This window comes from Actinia tenebrosa, unplaced genomic scaffold, assembly GCF_029948245.1.
Source record: "Actinia tenebrosa isolate PJP-AT-01 unplaced genomic scaffold, QUT_ActTen_1.0 PGA_scaffold2__45_contigs__length_23673736, whole genome shotgun sequence".
NCBI classification, from domain to species: domain Eukaryota; kingdom Metazoa; phylum Cnidaria; class Anthozoa; order Actiniaria; family Actiniidae; genus Actinia; species Actinia tenebrosa.
In genome coordinates, this window is record NW_028292579.1 from 11,972,510 (window position 1) to 11,992,089 (window position 19,580).

The 19,580-nt window shown below is 37.3% G+C and overlaps 3 protein-coding genes across 16 annotated transcripts in view; 1 reads left to right on the forward strand and 2 right to left on the reverse strand.

Moving 5' to 3' along the window:
- LOC116306403 (uncharacterized) overlaps positions 1-14,543 on the forward strand; it is a 61,004-nt gene extending 46,461 nt beyond the window's left edge. For 3 of the 5 annotated variants that reach the window (XR_016120591.1, XR_016120592.1, XR_016120589.1), the window contains exons 18-19: positions 4,019-4,055; positions 12,918-14,543. The gene's annotated coding sequence lies outside the window, so the exon portion shown is untranslated. The remainder of the gene's footprint in view (positions 1-4,018; positions 4,056-12,917) is intronic. The other 2 variants (XR_016120590.1, XM_089034679.1) reach the window with 2 other exon arrangements.
- Positions 1,937-14,797, reverse strand: LOC116306129 (uncharacterized). 10 transcript variants are annotated; one of them, XM_089034684.1, is made up of 3 exons: positions 14,663-14,780; positions 12,910-12,976; positions 1,937-4,023 (listed from the first exon to the last, which is right to left on the reverse strand). In XM_089034684.1, the coding sequence occupies exon 3, from the start codon at positions 3,860-3,862 to the stop codon at positions 3,287-3,289; it is 576 nt and encodes a 191-aa protein (XP_088890810.1). In that variant the 5' UTR covers positions 3,863-4,023; positions 12,910-12,976; positions 14,663-14,780; the 3' UTR covers positions 1,937-3,286. The 10 variants fall into 10 exon arrangements, with proteins under 10 accessions (XP_088890810.1, XP_088890808.1, XP_031572059.2 ...); XM_089034682.1 differs by having other exon boundaries at positions 1,937-4,027; XM_031716199.2 differs by lacking the exon at positions 12,910-12,976 and having other exon boundaries at positions 1,937-4,027; positions 14,663-14,797.
- Positions 14,798-15,918: 1,121 nt separating this feature from the next.
- Positions 15,919-19,418, reverse strand: LOC116306118 (ABC-type oligopeptide transporter ABCB9-like). Its single transcript, XM_031716166.2, has one exon. It carries the CDS (start codon positions 19,310-19,312, stop codon positions 16,847-16,849), a length of 2,466 nt encoding a protein of 821 aa, XP_031572026.1. The 5' UTR covers positions 19,313-19,418; the 3' UTR covers positions 15,919-16,846.
- Between the last annotated feature and the right edge of the window lie 162 nt (positions 19,419-19,580).

The window sequence follows — 19,580 nt, forward strand, 5'->3', positions numbered from 1 at the left end:
TGTGGAAAAATAAAATTCTTTAATCTGATTTATTACAAAATATAAGCCATAATTAATTAAATATATATTGTTGTATTGTTATTAGATAATGTAAATTATCGAATGATAAATAAACAATAAATAAATACATTTTACTGCGTTAATAGACCACGTCCTGTCGGTCAGTACCCTGAGTTTTTTTGAAATAGAGAAAATTTATGTAGGAAAATGACTATGACATTTGGTACCATTTGGAGACCCTAAGGTGCTGAGTATCTGATATGAACGGGCTTTACTCTAGAAAAAGAGATATTAAGTACTCTAGCCAATCAGAGTTCATCATTTGGAAAACCATTAAAGAGCATTTGTTTGGAAACGATTCGAACACTCTTGATAGTTAGTATTTGCAATGGCTTTTACTCTTGACCAATCATAAGGAGTAAAAGTAATCTCTAGCCAATCACATTGCAACATTTTAAAAACCATTTAAGAGCTTTTGTTGAACACCTTGAAGTTATGGCTTGTGTTCGGGAGGGGCGCACTATTGTCAAGGGCGGCTTCAGGGAGAATCCCTATTTTTCAACTGAGGATACGAGCCAGGATATCAAGCTGGGATCCGAACCAGGAACCGAGCTAGGATTTGAGCCAGGATCCGAGCCAGAATTTTGGCTTTTATTAAATTTTTCTATTCTTTTTTTGGATGATTTGACAGCATATCTATATTCTCCCAAATCATAAGTAGTACTAAATGGTGAGGTTTTCATTTCGTGTTAGATTGTGTTGGATTCAGGATCAGTTTTCTAAAGAGCATCCATCTGTAAAAGACGAGGTACCCGATCAAAAAACAAAAACAACAGCAACGAACAAACAACAACAAGAACGAGCGGTACATTCTGTATAAGAAGAAATCGAAATTCTCATATGGAAATGAAAATTCCCCACAACCCTCCCCCTGGATCCCTCCCTGTTTTTTCTTTGACTTCGTAAACGGGGTAGAATTACTTTCTTAATAAGAGCATTAGATTGACTGAAACGCTAAATTAAAAGAAATTAAAAAGCTATATAAACAATCCATTAAAATTTAAATTATCCTAAACATGTTAATAAAACTGTGAAGTAAAACGAGTGTCGGGCGTTTGCATAACGTTGAGGTTTCACGTGAACAGACGACAGTTTAATTTATCAACATGTTTTGTTTTCAGGCGATCGTTTCAAATTTAAAGCCCTTGTTGGGTGTCTATATTTTATTCATTATGAGAACCCTGTCGGGGTGTCAAATAAATTGAGAGGAAAAACTTGTCGGCATCGCTTATCACCACCGCAAATTACCAAAATAGCGCAGAACAACGGCGTCGAACTGAAAACAAAGTTGAGGCGCCTCTGGCAGTTCATTTATGTACCAGGAGCAAAGCTCGAACCAGTGCGAATTAGTTAGAGTCGGTTTGAAACGCATTGAAACAACCCTCTTGTACGAGTGAACTAAAATAAATAAAATAACACATTCAACCTCCCCCCCCCCCCCCCCCCGACATTTTTCATATAGGCATTGTTTGAATTCAAAATTTGAAGGAGTGCATGTTGAATAAAAAGGACATATTCGTTTGTGATCGGGGATCCGAAAATCCTGACCCTATATAAGACAAGAATATCTTAAAATAACATACCATACCCCGGTATCCAGGGGAATTCATCCCCGCATAGGCTAAATATAGGATTGTTTACGACTAATAAAGAATGTAACCTTATTTTTCTTCGAACTTCAAATTGCAATTTAAAAATGATACTAGCCAAGATAGCACAAACACAGACCAAAAAAGTATGAATTCGATTCACAATAACAAACATGCGAAAATTGGGCGATAAGAAGAAATTGCATCAGCGCTTCAATTAAAAGGTTGAATTGTATTTAGAAGCGAGAAAATTTTACGCAATAATCTATTAAAACAAGAAATAAAAGGCCATCTAATCTGAGCCTTTATTTATAACATTTGTTCATAAAATACATTTCATTTGTAATGACAAAATTGAAGAGCGACAAAATTTTAATTTGTTCCGTTGCGCATTTGAAGCACGAAGATAAAGACAATCGGAAATTTTTTTACAACATCAATACAATAAAAGCCATTAGCTCGGTCGGATCATTACCAATATTCCATCCAATATTTGATCTTCAATTTTTTCTTTCTTTCGTTAAGCGCGATAAGGGATTTTTTCATGTTTTTTTCCCATGAATTTAATTCACTGTAATCCAGCCCAAAAGCTGCTGAGATACGAAAAGAAGATTTCTATTTTGGGATTTATTTTTTCAGCAATTATAATTTTAAATTACAAAAAAAAATAATTTGACTTAACTCAAGGCAATGAAACAGCGTATGCATTTAAAAAGATATCCTTCGGTTCATTTCTCGTTTTATCTAGAAAGAATTATAACGTTACGTTATTTACACCTTTACACAAACATGATTCACGATCAGGGATATATCTTTGATATGATTGTTAAAAAATTGAACTCAGTATACTGCACATTTGAAAGCGCAAAATGAGTAATTTTCTTTCTGACTACTGAGTAAAATATGCAACGAATATGAGTTTCGCAGGGGACAATTTTTTGGTAATTTTTTACCAAATTATACGGAATTTGTGCGTTTTGCGCGCACAAGTCTTAAAATAACCGCTTTCAACTCTAACTCATTGTCCACGAACGAGAATGATTATGTTATTTAAGCAGATATTTACATGATTATCGCGGCAGAATCTCACCACTGTTTTCTAGGGTCTTATTGTTTTCTGCTTTAACCATCGCAGTTGATGGATTCTTGTTTTACAGCTGTGTATATATATTCTGTTCGGCATTCGTTATGTGTCAAGCTTGTACCAGCCTACAATCTAGCTTATTCTTCGTCTTAGTTTACACAAACAGATGTCAAGTCATCCTCTGTAATTTGTATTTAAAATTGAGATCCCATCGCAATAAATTTTGATGATGTTAGTTTTTAACCACGTAATCCTGTTTTGGTTTAAATACGTTCAGTTCATTGAACTGTCTGATATATATGAAGGTACACGGCCATTTGGTAGGAGATTTTCCGTCTTGAATATCGAAAATGGTGTTTTTCATCAGTTCGTTTTATAAATATAACGTATGTTTTACTGATTTAGGATAATTGTTCATGGACGTTAGTTTCTTCATATTGAGATATGCAATATTTGGATTCACAAAATTTCGTTTCACAGGAAATCGTTCTAGCTGCTCCGCTGAGTCCTCGTAGTTCTACTGTAGCGGAATAAAGTACGAAGGACGACTGCGTTATTCGTTGATTAATTTTTTTCCCGAATCAGGGGTTTCAGTTCGAGATTTCTCATCGCTAGGAACTGACACTTTAGCTATGCTTTTTAGCGATAATGGATTATGGATTTGCGCGGCTATTAGGGTAGATGATGATGAAATCGAACATTGACTCGTGTCATCTCCTGTTAGTAAACCAGTAGTTTCATTCACGTCTTGTTCGTTAAAATCTACGCTGTCTTCTTCCATAGCGCCCTGATTATTTCCTTGCACCGTTTCTAGATTAACTGGCGCTATTTCGCTGTCATTCTGCAAGACTTTAACCTCTTGTTCAGAGTCAACAGAAACCTGCTTACGAATTTTTGACTGGTATCCGACAGGATTCTCAAGTTGGTCCAGAGTAGTTGTACCGAAACGAACTCTAGCGACTCCAGGGTCTTTGTCCTCTTGTTGATAAAGTCGTAGCTCCCCAACGTCTTGAAGTATTCTCAAGGTAGACTCGGAAACCATGTAAATTCGAGGCTGTAGCGGGCAGACTGGTTCGTGGTGTGTTCGGGATGAGTTGATGATCAGAGCGTGTGATGGACTGCAACCCATTTTTTTCAGTAAAATTTCACAGAGGTTGAATTTCCCTGATCAATCCTTACAGGTGTTCATTTGCGCTCGTGTTTCTCACCACATTGCCAAGAGAGTAATGCACCCTTGTCTTCCGTTCACCTTTCTAAATCTTTTTTCATGTTCATTCTTTTGTAGTCAATCTACCTTTGAAAAATAACCAATAGAGAAAAAGGTAAGCGTCAATCACTGATTCTTGGGTTAAACAGATTTTGTTAACACGTGTAGGGAAGTTTGAAAGAATAATTTGAATATCTCGTTACGTCGGTGCAAGATCTCTGATTTTGAATTTCCATAAAATCCGCTGGAAATTGTCAAAGCACTCGCTATTCCTTTGGCAAAGTAAAGTGGAATTTAACTTGCTTAAATTTGCTTGCCGACAAGCGGTTTACAAATACATACAAAAGCTGGTCTTGTCTACGAAGGTGAGTTAGGCCTGCGAATGCACTATATATTCAGTTAAGACTGGCAAAAAGCTGATGTTTTCGCGAGTCCCACTAGTATTGAGCTTTTGATCCTGTTGTCACATGTAAGACATCCAATGAATAAACAAAACTTGAACTTGCTTGTATTTTATTTGGTAGCTAATTGTCCCAAGGGCTAGAGCAGGCGTTGCTAAGCAACTTGACTCGTCATCAGGCTACCTCGTCTCGGAAATGAGTGCTGCTTTCGTAATAATCAAACAGTTCGTATTATTAGACTAAAACTTCAAGAAATACAGCAAAATAATCCTTTTAAATAAAAATAAAGACATTGTTCTGATAATATTATAAGACAGCTTTGAGATTCGATATAATCCAAGTAAGACAGAACAGAGAACGTGAACGTGGCTGAGCAATGACAGACGAGACACCTGTCGATGTCGCTATTCACTATTTTTTTCCGAACCCCATTTCACTTCACTTTTCTCAGAAGAGCTCAATTTTAATTTTGGTCGCAGACTAATATATATCTGTTCCAATAGAGATTGGCGGAGCCAAAAGAGATTGGCGATAAGCGACACTGAAATGTCATTCCAAGACGCCGAAATAAATTTTGGGCATATCGACTCACACGAATAGTTGAGGCTATTTTTAAAATGACTTTCGTTGACTACAAACAACAATGGATCTCAACAATAACCTCCGTGTTCCTGACGGGGAAGAGTAATAATAGTAACACAACTCATTCCATCTATTTTTGGATCTTGGCAATGACTCCTCTTTACTTGCCTTTTTTCCATTAAATCCGTTCCCGGTCGAAGCGCAACCTTATTTTGAGCTTTCGAATTCTGAATCATAAGTGATATTACTCAAATCCTTAATAGAAAATTGTGACACTCAGAATTACAATATTCCGATTGCTTGCCTGGCAATAAGCGAAAAAATGTCATTCCAAGACGCCGAAATAAATTTTGGACATATCGACTCACACGCCAATAATCGAAGGCTATTTTTAAAATGACTTTCGTTGACTACAAGCAACAATGGATCTCAACACTAACCTTCGTGTTCCTGACGGGGAAGAAGTAATAATAGTAACACAACTCATTCCATCTATTTTTGGATCTTGGCAATGACTCCTCTTTACTTGCCTTTTTTCCATTAAATCCGTTCCCGGTCGAAGCGCAACCTTATTTTGAGCTTTCGAATTCTGAATCATAAGTGATATTACTCAAATCCTTAATAGAAAATTGTGACACTCAGAATTACAATATTCCGATTGCTTGCCTGGCAATAAGCGAAAAAATGTCATTCCAAGACGCCGAAATAAATTTTGGACATATCGACTCACACGCCAATAATCGAAGCTATTTTTAAAATGACTTTCGTTGACTACAAGCAACAATGGATCTCAACACTAACCTTCGTGTTCCTGACGGGGAAGAATAATAATAGTAACACAACTCATTCCATCTATTTTTGGATCTTGGCAATGACTCCTCTTTACTTGCCTTTTTTCCATTAAATCCGTTCCCGGTCGAAGCGCAACCTTATTTTGAGCTTTCGAATTCTGAATCATAAGCGATATTACTCAAATCCTTATAGAAAATACATTACAAAATTCATTGCTTGCCTGGCAAGTTGACGTCGACTCGAGAAAGAATAAGATAAAGAATTGAAAAGACGAACAAAAACACGTAGAAAGCCTTTATTTGTTCACATTTTAATCAAAATGAAAAATTCAAGTCATACAGGAAACAAACTTGTATGGCCAATTTCAAGTTTTATGACGCTTTTAACAGCTAGAAACGACAAATATAATATCAAATATTTACAGAAACCTGTCGTCTTGAAAAAATTAAAAACAGTTCAGACGTGACAGACAGCATTTTGTCCATTTTTGGAACTGTTTGAACAGTTTATCAGCGGCTCCGTTAAATTATATTCACAATAGTTTTAAATACTAGTAAATAAATAGACTATAAATTGATATTTTCTTTGCTTTATTTGTTTACATTGAGCGGTTTTAGGTCTTGATTGATATGCGAATAAACATATGTAGGATCAAACGTCAGAAGTGGAAGGAATTAGCATCTAATTGAGTTCTTTAATTGCCATTTTCAATTGTTTTTGTAAGAAAATAATACTACTATTTCGCACGATTTCCTGCACCCCGACGAAAACAATTCATGAGAAACTTTAGTTTTGACGTTTTAGGCGGAAAATTTTATAATATAGAGTCCACATGAAATTAAAAAACCCTTTGAGAAGCAAAACTAGCTGTAAAATATCTTAAAGCTTTAAAAAAGTTCGAGAATTTTATTGGAAATTTTAGTGCCATGGATCTAAACTCGACTCCTCAAGGATCTGTTCTAGACAGCCATCCTCGGCTTCGACAAAGACAGGTGTTCCGCTGAGTGTTCTTCCGACGTTTTTAAATATGAAATTGTATAATTATAAATGCTTAATATTCATGTTAATATTTAACTGTTTTATATGTGAAAATAATAAGTTGAGAAGTGAGTTGAAAATAATTGGAATGTCGAAAGACATGCACTTATGACAAAAGGATGTCGGAGCCGAAAACGATTCCAAGATGAAAAGTGGTTAATTGCATGCAACTAAATACGAGAATAGTCAAGGAAACAACATTGAACGTTTCAGCACTAGCCTTCGTGTCCTTGACTTAGTTCTCGGTGAGATTAAGAAAAACAGAAACGTAACTCGGTATTCAAGCTTTTCTCAGTGGATTTTCTCCCAACATGATATATCTCCTGTCGCCTTCCGAAAACATCCGTTTTTTTAAAAGTTCTTCGATTGTACAGGTTACGTCAGTAATCGCGGTCTCTCGGCGGGGGAGTATTGGTGCACAAAAGAGCATCCATTGTTAACGGCATCAAGATGACCAGGGCCCAGTTGCATAAAGCTCTCTTAAGAAAAAAAGCTTAAAAACACTCGTAAGTATTGTCCTAATAATATTTACGGATGCTAGCTCTTATCTTAAGAGAGCTTTATGCAACCGGGCCCAGGGTTCGATCTGTGAGTTAGCCGTGCTTTCATGCACTTTGATTATTTCATAAGTCGTTTTAGCTTATCGATATAATTTAAACAAGCTCTGATATGACTGTAAATATTGGGCACTCTCATTTATATACTTATTCATTTAATCTACTGTATTTTTATAGAACATTATAGATAAAATACATAATCCAAACATAGTTTACTTACTGGTGGGGAAAAAATCTTAAAACGGGCTAAATTCAAAAAATAACCACACAGAGCGAAAGAAGTGTTATTTCTCAATGATCGGGTAAAATTTCGAGGCTTTATTCCACGTTTCAACAAGGGCGCCAGGACAGACGGATTGGGTTTTACATATGTGTGATTGTTTCAGTTATTCGTAGATTTCTAATTGAATTGATATATGTTTGTTTCTAAATGGATACTACATGTACTAGTAAATAGTGTTCACTTATCTTTCCATCCAACGGTCTTTCTGATTTGAATCAGCTGTACGTACGCTCTGAGTATTTACCGCTGCACTATCTGTGCCAAGCAGCGCCGGCGTCGCTTTGTTAGCGATTACTCACATTTAATAAGTTAGACCCGGTCTATTTTACTGTACTGAAGGTAAATTTGATTAACTTATTAAAGGTGAGTAATCGCTAACGATGCGGCGCAGGCGCTGCTTCGCACGGATGGTGCAGCGGTAAATACTCAGAGCGTACGTACGGCTGATTCGAACCAGAAAGACCGTTGGATGGAAAGATAACTGAACACTATTTCGTATCCATTTAGAAACAAACATATATCAATTCAATTAGAAATCTACGAATAACTGAAACAATCACACATATGTAAAACCCAATCCGTCTGTCCTGGCGCCCTTGGTTTCAATGATTTAATTGAAATTTTTGATAAATCCCCATACATTTCCTTATAACAGGACACCACAGAAACCAAGCTTGGGCTACCTGTGACTGATCAAAACCACAGGTAGCCCAAGCTTGGTTTCTGTGGTGTCCTGTTATAAGGAAATGTATTGGAAATTCAAAAAAATTTCAATAAAATCATCAAAACGTGAAGTAAAGCCTCGAAATTTTACCCTATCATTGAGAAATAGCACTTCTTTCGCTCTGCGTGGTTATTTTTTGAATTTAGCCCGTTTTAAGGATTTTTTCCCCCACCAGTAAGAAATAAGAGAAGGTTGGAAACTCGAGGCCCAAAAGCGAGCCATCACGAGTCTTTGAAACCTCGTACGTCTTCGAATTTTCTTTCCAGCGCCAAATTTTAGTCATGACCCTTCTCTCACATCCCTATAGAACCGAGAAAGTCGCACTAGAGATTAGTCTTCGCGTCTTTAAGCCATGAAATTTGCCTGTATTCACATACTACCCCGCTTGTTCTGACCCGTACTTGGAGCTCACTGTACACCAGTTCAACGGATTTCTTTCGGCAACCGACCCGAGGTCACGCCGAAAGTCTTCGTATCGTAAATGCGGATTCGATTTGGATATCGTCTTTCATCGAAATTATGGTGAGTGTATTTTTAACGGCCTAAGATACAAAAGTATTTAACTTATAATTTCGAAGAAAGACGATATCCAAATCGAATCCGCATTTACGATACGAAGACTTCCGGCGTGACCTCGGGTCGGTTGCCGAAAGAAATCCGTTGAACTGGTGTACAGTGAGCTCCAAGTACGGGTCAGAACAAGCGAGGTAGTATGTGAATACAGGCAAATTTCATGGCTTAAAGACGCGAAGACTAATCTCTAGTGCGACTTTCTCGGTTCTATAGGGATGTGAGAGAAGGGTCATGACTAAAATTTGGCGCTGGAAAGAAAATTCGAAGACGTACGAGGTTTCAAAGACTCGTGATGGCTCGCTTTTGGGCCTCGAGTTTCCAACCTTCTCTTATTTCTTACTGGTGGGGGAAAAAATCCTTAAAACGGGCTAAATTCAAAAAATAACCGCGCAGAGCGAAAGAAGTGCTATTTCTCAATAATAGGGTAAAATTTCGAGGCTTTATTTCACGTTTTGATGATTTTATTGAAATTTTTGATGATTCCCCATACATTTCCTTATAACAGGACACCACAGAAACCAAGCTTGGGCTACCTGTGATCAAAACCGGCCCGAAACAACCTCTGGGCTGATCCAAATTAAGTCAGAGTACCACTAACTTACAGATCGAATCCTTAAATCCTGAAACAAAATCTGGGCTGATTGAAATTGAGTGTAGAGTGTACTGACGACTCACACATCGAACTGGACTGATTTTTCGTATTAAGAACTCTGTACCCAATTAATCCACTTGACAATGGCGTCACCATGACTACGAAACGTAGTATTTTCATAGTATTAAATTTCATTATATTTTATATTAAGGTAGATATTTTTTGGAGGTAGGAAAATCAGACAGAGAACTCTGTTGTTGTCGTTGTTGTTGTAATCGAGAGCCGTACTATCGCTACACAACTTTTGATTCTCCAGGGAGATAGGAAGGAGATTCAAAATTACTCAAAATTACTAAAATCGCACGATCTCGAGTACAATTTGGAAATTAATAGACACGAGTAATGTTTTGAAAGTTCTTGTAATTGCACGAGTCTTTAGGCGAGTACAATTAAAGAACTTTCAAAACATTACGAGTGTCTATTAATTCCAAATTGTACGAAAAGATCGTGCGATTTTTTGTTTATAGTTCACTCAACAAAATTTCAGTAAAAAATGCGAAGCGACGCCGTTCATCTTTGTCTATTTGGCGGCCGATTTCCAGTCCATCGTGCAACTGAAATGCATAAAAAAGATTAGTTCTTACGGCTTTAAAATTTTATTTATGCTTTTTAAGTACAAAATGATAGAAAATAATTGTTTTGACATTGTTTTGGCCGTGTTGCTATAGCGACTTAATTCGGTACTCCTACGGAGTACAATTAACGCTATAATTGTACTCCTCTCGACCAATCAGAGTCGAGTAATTTTGTTGAGTGTACTATAATGCAGAAAATGAGTCTTGATGCGCTCTTTGAAATGATATGGATGCAATTTTTTTGGGAAAAGATCCAAACATCATTATTATTCATGGCTTACCGCCTCATCTCTCATCTATTATTGATGGAAAAGGCTTTTTAAGTAAAAGAAGTATTAAATAGTGCCTCCGGATCTCCAACACATTTAAATACTGTTACATAACTATTGTTTATGCACGAGGCCAAATCCATTCCTGTTTTAATTTTCGCTGTTTTCAAAATACAAATAATGCTTTTTGCTTTAATTTGTACACATTTCCTGCTTATTCTTATTTCAGTATTTTAAGCTTTTGTTTTCTTATAACAAAAGTAGGAGGGGGAAAAAATACGCACTGTACACGGAAAGCAAACTTCAAAAGGAAAATTAAGAAGAAAAATAGCCTCTAACGCATCATACTATAGACCCCTTGCAGCACTTTGGAATGCAGCTCAATCTGGGGGACTCTATAGTCCTAATGCAGTTCGTCATGTTAAGATTTTTGGTCACATATTTTTTGATTTTCATCTAAATTTCTAACGGAGTCGCACTTAAACATTTTCTGACAGAAAATCTGAAGAGAATTTACAAAGAATTTGACGTTAAGTTTTAAAGCAGAAAATTTACAGAAATAAAGCATTTCATTAACGTAGTCGGGAAAGTAGTTCATTCGACTGTTTTAAGTTCGTAATTCTATCTAAAGCTGATGGTAAATCACTTTGGAGTAATTGAAATATATTGGAAAAAAACCGTGCCATTTGAATATAGGGTGGATTATAGTTCGCTGTGAGCTGTATTTTTGAACTATTTATTTTATGATCTGTAACTTCTCAAACTCATTAATAATTCATGAGGTCAATGACCAATGGCGACTCGGCCTACAGCCTCGTGCTTTCATCTGTTTCTCGGTGTTTGGATGCCCTGGTCAAACACTCGCTCTTGTTTTTGATCTATTACATAACTAACATGTTCGTAAATTCCAAACTACACCATGATTTTTTTCAACGTTTCTCTTCATTTACTGCAATATGTAGGCAACATACAGTCAATGTCATTAACGTTGTCCACAAAAAAAAAAAAGACATTTACACATTTATACATTTAGACTAAAAGATATATCACGTGTTTCAATATGTATTCTTTGCCTCGTGTGCATCAGCCTGAACTTTAAATGTAAAATTCAACTCAGTGAATCAAAAATCCAGAATGCCCTTACCATTTAGTGAGGATTTAAGATGCAGAATTGTATTTCAGCGTTTGTTTTATGACAGAACGTTAGAGGAATCACGTGATATTTCTGTAAGTCTAAACGTGTAAATGTCTAAATGTGTAAATGTCTTGTTTTGGTGGACAACGTTATGACATTGACTGTTCATTTTCATTAAAACCTTTTCAGTAAGGCTTACAATGAATCTCGAGCCTAAAATGAGGACAGGTCGGGGCGGTGAATACTCCATTACACGTTTCCGTTAAGTGGCCATGAATAATAGCTCCACTGAGTCGAAGTTGAAGTTGCCGCGCATGATAAACTATAGTTTTGCAATGCGCGGAATCTATCCCTTCTTATCTGAAACCTCTAAAAGGTTTTTCCCAAATGGATCGTTTGCGTTCACGTCAGTATTTGCAATTAATTTGATGGCTTTCTCAGGTGATGGTTGAGAGTATTGACCAGCAACCTCTTGCACAGCCATTCCGAGGTCAAGGAAAAGACTGGGTCGAGTAGTTATTGCATCGCATTGTGGGGCTGGCTGCTTAAGGGGACGAAATAGACGCCATATTGAAATGTGTCCCAAAAAAACTCAATGCACTGCAATTCCAATAGGCCCTTTGCAGTTAGCAAAATGTTTGTTTTTATATTAAATTGGTGATTCTTTTTAGCTACTTGTAAAGAACTGTATGAAAACATGTGTATCCAGTGTGTTACGAAATGTAGTTTTATTACAATCTCTCGAAACAGGTTGTAGACAGTTTGTTTGCAGTCCAGTAAATTTCACCCATGGGAATCAAAATGTTCATTCATTTGCTCTCACGTGAATTAATCAGCACGTGATTGCTTAGCTGCAAAGGGCCTATTCAACCTAGTTTTTCCTTCGACTTCGAAATATCAAATAGACGAAAGTGTTTTAAAATCAGTAGCCTGATGACATTATTGTTTTCAGGAGCGTTTTGTAATCCTGGATAAATCAGTAAAAGTGTCAAGAATACGAAGACAGATACCGACCACTGAAGCCGAAGTTTCTCGAATAATTTTGCCTTTCTTTCGGCTTCATTGTCTCCATCAGATTAATCCATTGGTCTAAAATCTAGCAAAAACATTGCCTTATTTTGGCTTTGTTTTGGCTTGATTTAGGAGCATTAAGTACGAACCAAGATAAAATGTGAAATGGGGCCTCATTTTAAGGAAGCATTAGTTCCGGAACTAAATTAAGACAAAGCAATTTGCAATAAACTATAAATTTCTTATTGTCAAGCTCTTCTCGGTTCGGTTTATTGATATTGTTATCAATTTAATGGAAAAGATGATAAAAAATAAAGGAAAAACTCGGCTAGCTTTTAGTTGTACTTTCTAAAAATAATTTAATGGGATATGCTTACCATTCCAGGGTGGACGACGGAAAGCCTATAACCGGTCTAACAACCCACTTACAACTGTAGCCGATACCTAGATCCAATCAGTAGTATTTCAGTAAGGAGATAATTTTTGCAGAGGAAGAAAAGAAGAAAATGGGAGAAAAACCCTCGAACAACAGGAGAGAGTCAACAAACAACCGTTCACTCACTTACAACTGACATCGAGCCGCGACGCGAGAATGCATGAATCCAGCGGGTTGCCTTGGTGAGAGGCACATCACACGCGCTTCCCTTCTATTCGTCACTATTGGCAACGGACTAATATTTTGGTTAATTATATGTTTAGAGTAACCAGTTTTGGATATTAAATGCCTTGTATTGCGGTTTATATTTTTTACACCAACGCAGAGCCCAACACATCGTTATTCATAACTTTTATTGTAGGTTTAGCGTGTTTGATTAAGCAATGTTTTTTTCGGAAAAAGTCGTGTCAACCAATCCCTTTTTGTCATGCCTATAGCCCGAGGGGACAATTAAAAAACTCCCTATTTGTGTGATTGACCAAGTGGACTGCACCCTCCCTTTATAAATCAATTAACCAATCAATGTTCAGCCCCACGGCTGGCGGCCGGGTGGGTGGGGGGAGATTAATGTCATTCCTCCCAGCCCTTCCTAATGTTCAGGCTCGCTAGATATCATAAAGATGGTAACTGTTAAATTCCTACCCCAGTGGGCAACGTAACCGGCGATCCGCGATCACACCTCCCACCCCCCACCCAGCCAGGGTCCCAACATTGATTGGAGTACGAGTCAAAAGTACATAGCGAGATATCGATCTTATAATAGCTAGTTCGTTTTAAATAGTCTTTCCACATTGGTCGGACACGACACAATATCCCCCTAGCAGACCTCAAGCACTGTAAAGGGCTTATCATTCTACTAACAAGTTTCATTCGGCCATAAAACCTTAAACGCTTTTTTTTAATCCCACAGATTTGTTTTTAGCTTTCAAGAGTAGTCCATTGTGTTGGTTTATGAACTGATCCAAGCAAAAGAAACGAAAAACGAGCTAGAGATCCCTGTGGTGGACGTGGTACAGGTGTTACATGGCTATTAACTATATTTGACAATAAAAGATTCCCACTGTGAAAAAGTTTATACTAAATCTGCTGAGAATATTTAATGGAAATATTTTTCCTTTTACCTGAGCGAGTAGAAATTTCTAGGTTATATAACTATTACTGAATCAGTCTTTGATGGCGGCTGGCACTAGTCCAATTTGAGTGTTTGCTACGCAGAATGAATAATAAGACATTGGTTTTGTTAGGAAAAATTTGCATGTCTCTACTTAAAAGTGAATTCAAACGAGTAAGTATGAAATAAAAACTGCTCAAGACGACAACAATAGTAAGAATATAAACGGAAACAACAACAGAGATAAAATCGAAGATGATGATGACAGCGAAAAACTCGACAGTAAAAAAAGCAGCCAAAATTTGGCTAAACAAGCTTTTCGTGAATGAAAATTAGGCAAACGAAAAGTGGTTTTCAGTAAAAGCTTATATATTAGGACGTTTTGAGCAAGTAAACAGCTCTTTGCACTAAATTGAAAAGACCGAGTAATTGGACAATAAAGACACAAAAAATAAACTCAAATCTTAAAACCAAAACAATTTACCTTGAAATCGTTTTGTCCAAAACATTTTGCACAAAATAGGATTTTTTTCAGATTGTTATTGAAAAGTATATTTTAAAAAGTTAGCAAGAGAAAATTTACCTCTGTGACCTTAAGATACAAGAAGGGTTCGGCGAGGATTCCAAGAGCTTTTTGAAGAGGGTGAATGTGAAGTATCAACCACGTCGTATTGTTTATCGCGAAATCATCGAGAATGACGTCATAGAATGAGCGCGCCTGCTAGCGCTAAATGAAGGTGCGCGGGAACTTTGCTGATGGACCAGGCGGGAAAGTTGCTTGGTCCACGTGCACTTATATCTCAGTGTGATTGAATAAACAGGAAGAAAATGTTAATGGTCGGCAAATGGTAGTGGGGGGGACAAAGCTGAACACTGCTTCTGTGCGTGGTATAAATAAACCGGAAGAATATATTTTCATGAGAATTTAATGGTTTATTAATTGACGAAAGAACAAATGGTGTGCATGGGTGGACCAGGAGCTAGAGAAGAGAAAAAGCTGTGCGCTAAACAATGATGCTGTGTGCTAGAAAAAAAACCCGGAAAAAAATACAGATTAAATGGTTTATTAATGGAAAGGAAGTGGCGGAAAACCAAGGGCGAATAGACAAAGTGATCAAAAACCTCCTCCCCCGAAAAAAAGATGTGGCTAATAACCGACGTCAAAAGAACATGGGATACCTGTGTGCTTAAATAAGGAGGAACGATACATGTTGATAAGTATTCAAAAACCTCCTCTCTCGAAAATAAAGACTTGCGGAAAAATGTCGCCAAATGACTGACGTCAAAAGGGTATGGGATAACTGTGCTTAAATAAGGAGGAACAATACTCAACTAACAATACATATTGATGATTTATTTATCACTGGAATGGAAATGGCGGGAAAACAAAAGCGAAGAGACAAAGCTAATGGAGGTGAACGTGTGTGTTATCTATGTGCGAGGACAATATCACTTAATTACGGACGTAAAGAGCACGAGTTACCTGCGTACATGAGCAACAGCTAGGAAATGAGGGTCAATTACACGCGTATATTTTTGTAACGAGCATGTTTCGCTCATTAATACTGAAAGCCTTGTCTCAAGCTTTAGGCGCACTTTAAACTCTGGGTTTGTTGCAGTTCTTTTGCTCGTCACCGTGTTCTTAGGAAAGGTTTTCCACGGCATTAACTTGCACTTTTATTAGAGAAGTTAATTTGAATCATGTACAGGTGTTCCAAAACTTTGGTATTGTAACATATCTATCAGCAGTTATTTGCAACAAATTATTTCACATAGAAAAACAATGGGTTACTTTCAGCTAGAGACAAATGATCAATAATTTATATACTGAAAGTATGATTCAAACTTCTCAAACAAGAGTGCAAGTAAATGCTGTGGAAAACCTCTCCTCAAAACGCAGGGTGACGAGCAAGTCTTGATTGTCACGCTGTGTTTGTGTATCTAAAGCCTGAGAGAATACGTTTGATTGTGATGTCATACTGGTCTCGATCAAAAAATTGCAATTTTGGATTTCGCATATTTTTAGGACATTTTTATTCCATGATTTTGTGAAAATCATATTCTTCCATAAATCTTTCATAAATCACAAATAAATCGGAAGCATTGAAAAAACCTTCTGTAACAATGAACTTATGCGGATTATCCAAGAAATGTCCATGGTGAAATTAAGATTTCTGGAAAAATAAAGGTTTTATATATTGTTTTTATAGGGAAAAAAACAACAACAAAAAACACATGAAACAGTGTTTTCAAAATTGCTAAATAGAATTATTAACATTTAAATTAAATAAATCAATTAAAAGGGTTTTCCAGGATTAAGTGTGGACAATTTACTTTTTGCACTTTATATGCAAGTATGACCTACATCATATCACTATGGTAACAATTTATGAAGAATTTATATATTAAAAGTGCCTATGTGACTGGTCACATGGACTGGTTACATGGACTGCTTTCATGGACTGGTCACACGGACTGGTCACATGGACTGGTCACATGGACCGGTCACATGGACTGGTCACATTGGCTGGTCACATGGACTGGTCACAATGGCTGGTTACATTGACAGGTCACATTGACTGGTCACATGTTGAACAGTCCAATGTAACTGGTCATCAGGTACCGTCATTTAGAAACTGTTGTTTTTAGCCCTGCCAAACCTTCCCAAGCTCTTCCATGGGGTAGGTATGGTCTTTTATGATTTTATCACAACAATTCTCCAAAACAATTCTAATTACCATGCAAATAACTAAAGTTTAAATTCTGGTTAAAGTTTATGAGCAGGCCTGCTTCTCTCAGGAGATCCTCTAGGTGAGCCTGAGGCACTTGAAAAACTAGATGACAATGAGCTAACTTGACCAATAGAACTGCTTGTCTGTCTAAGAGCTGATGTCTCACCATTACTTGCTAATGACTTAAGCTCAGACGATCCCAATAGCTGCCGCTGCACAAGTTTACTGAAGGTACCATCTATTGCCATCAATTCAACATGGGTTCCATATTCAACAACTTGTCCATTGTCAATTACGATTATTTTATCTGCTTTCTCTATAGTGCTAAGACGGTGAGCAATTATCATTACAGTATGGCCTTTTAAGTTGTTGTATATGGCATCTTGTACCAGATGTTCGCTCTCTGCATCAAGAGCACTTGTGGCCTCATCAAGGAGGAGTATTTGGGGTTTTCGGATGAGAGATCTTGCAATTGCAATTCTCTGCTTCTGTCCACCTGAAAGTTGTAGCCCTTTCTCACCTGCTTCTGTTTCGTAGCCCTTTGGCATCGTCGAAATAAAGTCATGTGCATTAGCCAGCCTTGAAGCATCTTCTATAGCTTCAGTATCCTTTGAAAGGTTTTCAATCCCATAAGCAATGTTTTCTTTGATTGAACAGGAAAACAAGACTGGTTCTTGTCCCACAAGGGAAACAGCTTTGTGTAGGTACTTGTGGTCAAGGTGTTGAACTGGTATTGAATCAATTAGGACTTCTCCACTTTGTGGCTCATAGAAATGTTGTAGTAGGTTAATAGTCGTGCTCTTGCCTCCTCCACTTGACCCAACCAATGCAACAACCTGGCCCGCTTTGACTGTAAAGGAGACATCATTTAAAACCTTCACCTCTGGCCTTGTGGGATATGAAAAGGTAACGTTCTTGAACTCAATTTCTCCTGATGAATGCAAAGGGACCACACTTCCATTATTCAATATCTTTGGCTCTCTTTTAATCAATTTGAAAACTTTTTGAGCTGCACCTAGGGCTTCCATAAATCCAGTGTAGACATCTCCAACTTCTTCAAGACAAAACGAGAGCTCCAACTGGTAGAGAATGAATGATACGAGATTTCCACCTGTAAGTTCTCCACTTAGAACTAGATGTCCTCCATAGAAGAGTATAATCACTTCCATTGCTAGGATAAGAATCTCTGTGCACCAGCTGTAACCACCGAAACAAATGGCCTCTTTCACTTTAAGCCTGAATACTTTAGAGTTTTTTTCTTTATACCGGTTCAGTTCGCCATCCTCATTGGCAAAGCTGCGAACAGTCTTCATAGATGAAACAACTTCAGCTACAACTTCATTGGCTTCTGCAACTGAATCTTGAACTGCAGCTGATAACTTGCGATAGTATTCACCATAGATATCTGACACCAATGCAATTATTGGTAGACCAATCAATGTTACGATTGCAAGCTTCCAAGAGAGTTTGAACATGAAGATGCATACACCAACACCCTTTACCAAACTCCGAAGAAATACGTTTAGGTTCAAGGTAATTTGGTCACTTATTTTTGTGGTGTCAGAGGTCAATCTAGAAACAATTTCACCTGTGCTTGATTTGTCAAAAAATCCTATCTCTTGTTTCAAGATAGATCCAAATAATGTGTTGTTTATTCTGATATTAAATCTTGCACAAACAAATGAAAATATTCCTCCCCTCAAACCGGCTGCTATGGCTTCTACAAGAGCAATGAGTGACATGATTAAGATAGCCTGTTCAAACATCTTGCGGTCTCTCTTTATGGCAATACCATCAATAACCTTCCCTGTATAGTATGGAATGAATATCTGTGCAGCACATGCAGTGAGGAGAAAGAAAAATGCCAGGAGTAGATATAAAATATCTGGTTTAGAATAAGCAAATATGCTAGACATAGAAACCTTGGCTTTAACTGATGACTTTTTTCTTTGTTCAGAATTTTCATCATCTGAATTCGTATCCTCATCTCCAAGGAGCTTTTCTCTTTCCAAGACATCGCTAATTTCTTTATCTGTAGAGAGTGAAGATCTTATTGATGTCGGGACTTCAATTTTAGACAATTCATAACAACATAGCACCAGTAGAACTGAACAAACACAGTTCCAAGCTGAGAAACCCCAAAGCCAAATTTTTGAAGTTTTCTCCAAATGACACTCCGTGCTCATCAGAAACTTAACGACCAGAAAGATCACAATGGCGCCTTGAAAGTAACCCATTGGTTTAACAGACGAAGCTATACGAGGTATAGCGTCTCTCTTGTTTCGTAGAAAGCCGACAACTGCTCCGAGGATGATGACACAGCGTGACAAGGCTATGACCCATAAATCAAAGGCAGAAGTACAGAACTTGTAATTGTTGCTGCTTAGCTGTGAGAAATCATCCCAATGAATGAGGAATACTGTAGAGACAAATAAGTCGATTGCCGTAAATACCAAAACGAGTGCAATCTTGATTTTAGTCCTTCTTGTTGAGGAACTCATTTTTGATTTTTAGAAGTTATCTTTTTAGTAAATGCTTTCCTTTGCTGTTGTGTTTTTGCTGCAGGTGACGCACAAAATCGAAATCAAACAAGAAAAAGCAAAGAAAAACATGCAAAGTAACAGCGAAACAATATCGATTGATTGTCTTCGGTGTTCAATCGGAGGTGTTCGGAAGTGGCTTCACTTCTCAGATGAGCACGTAACCAAAAAAGCTAAACAAAGAAGAAAAGAAAGAAGAAGAAGTAACTAAGAAAACGAAGAAACAAAT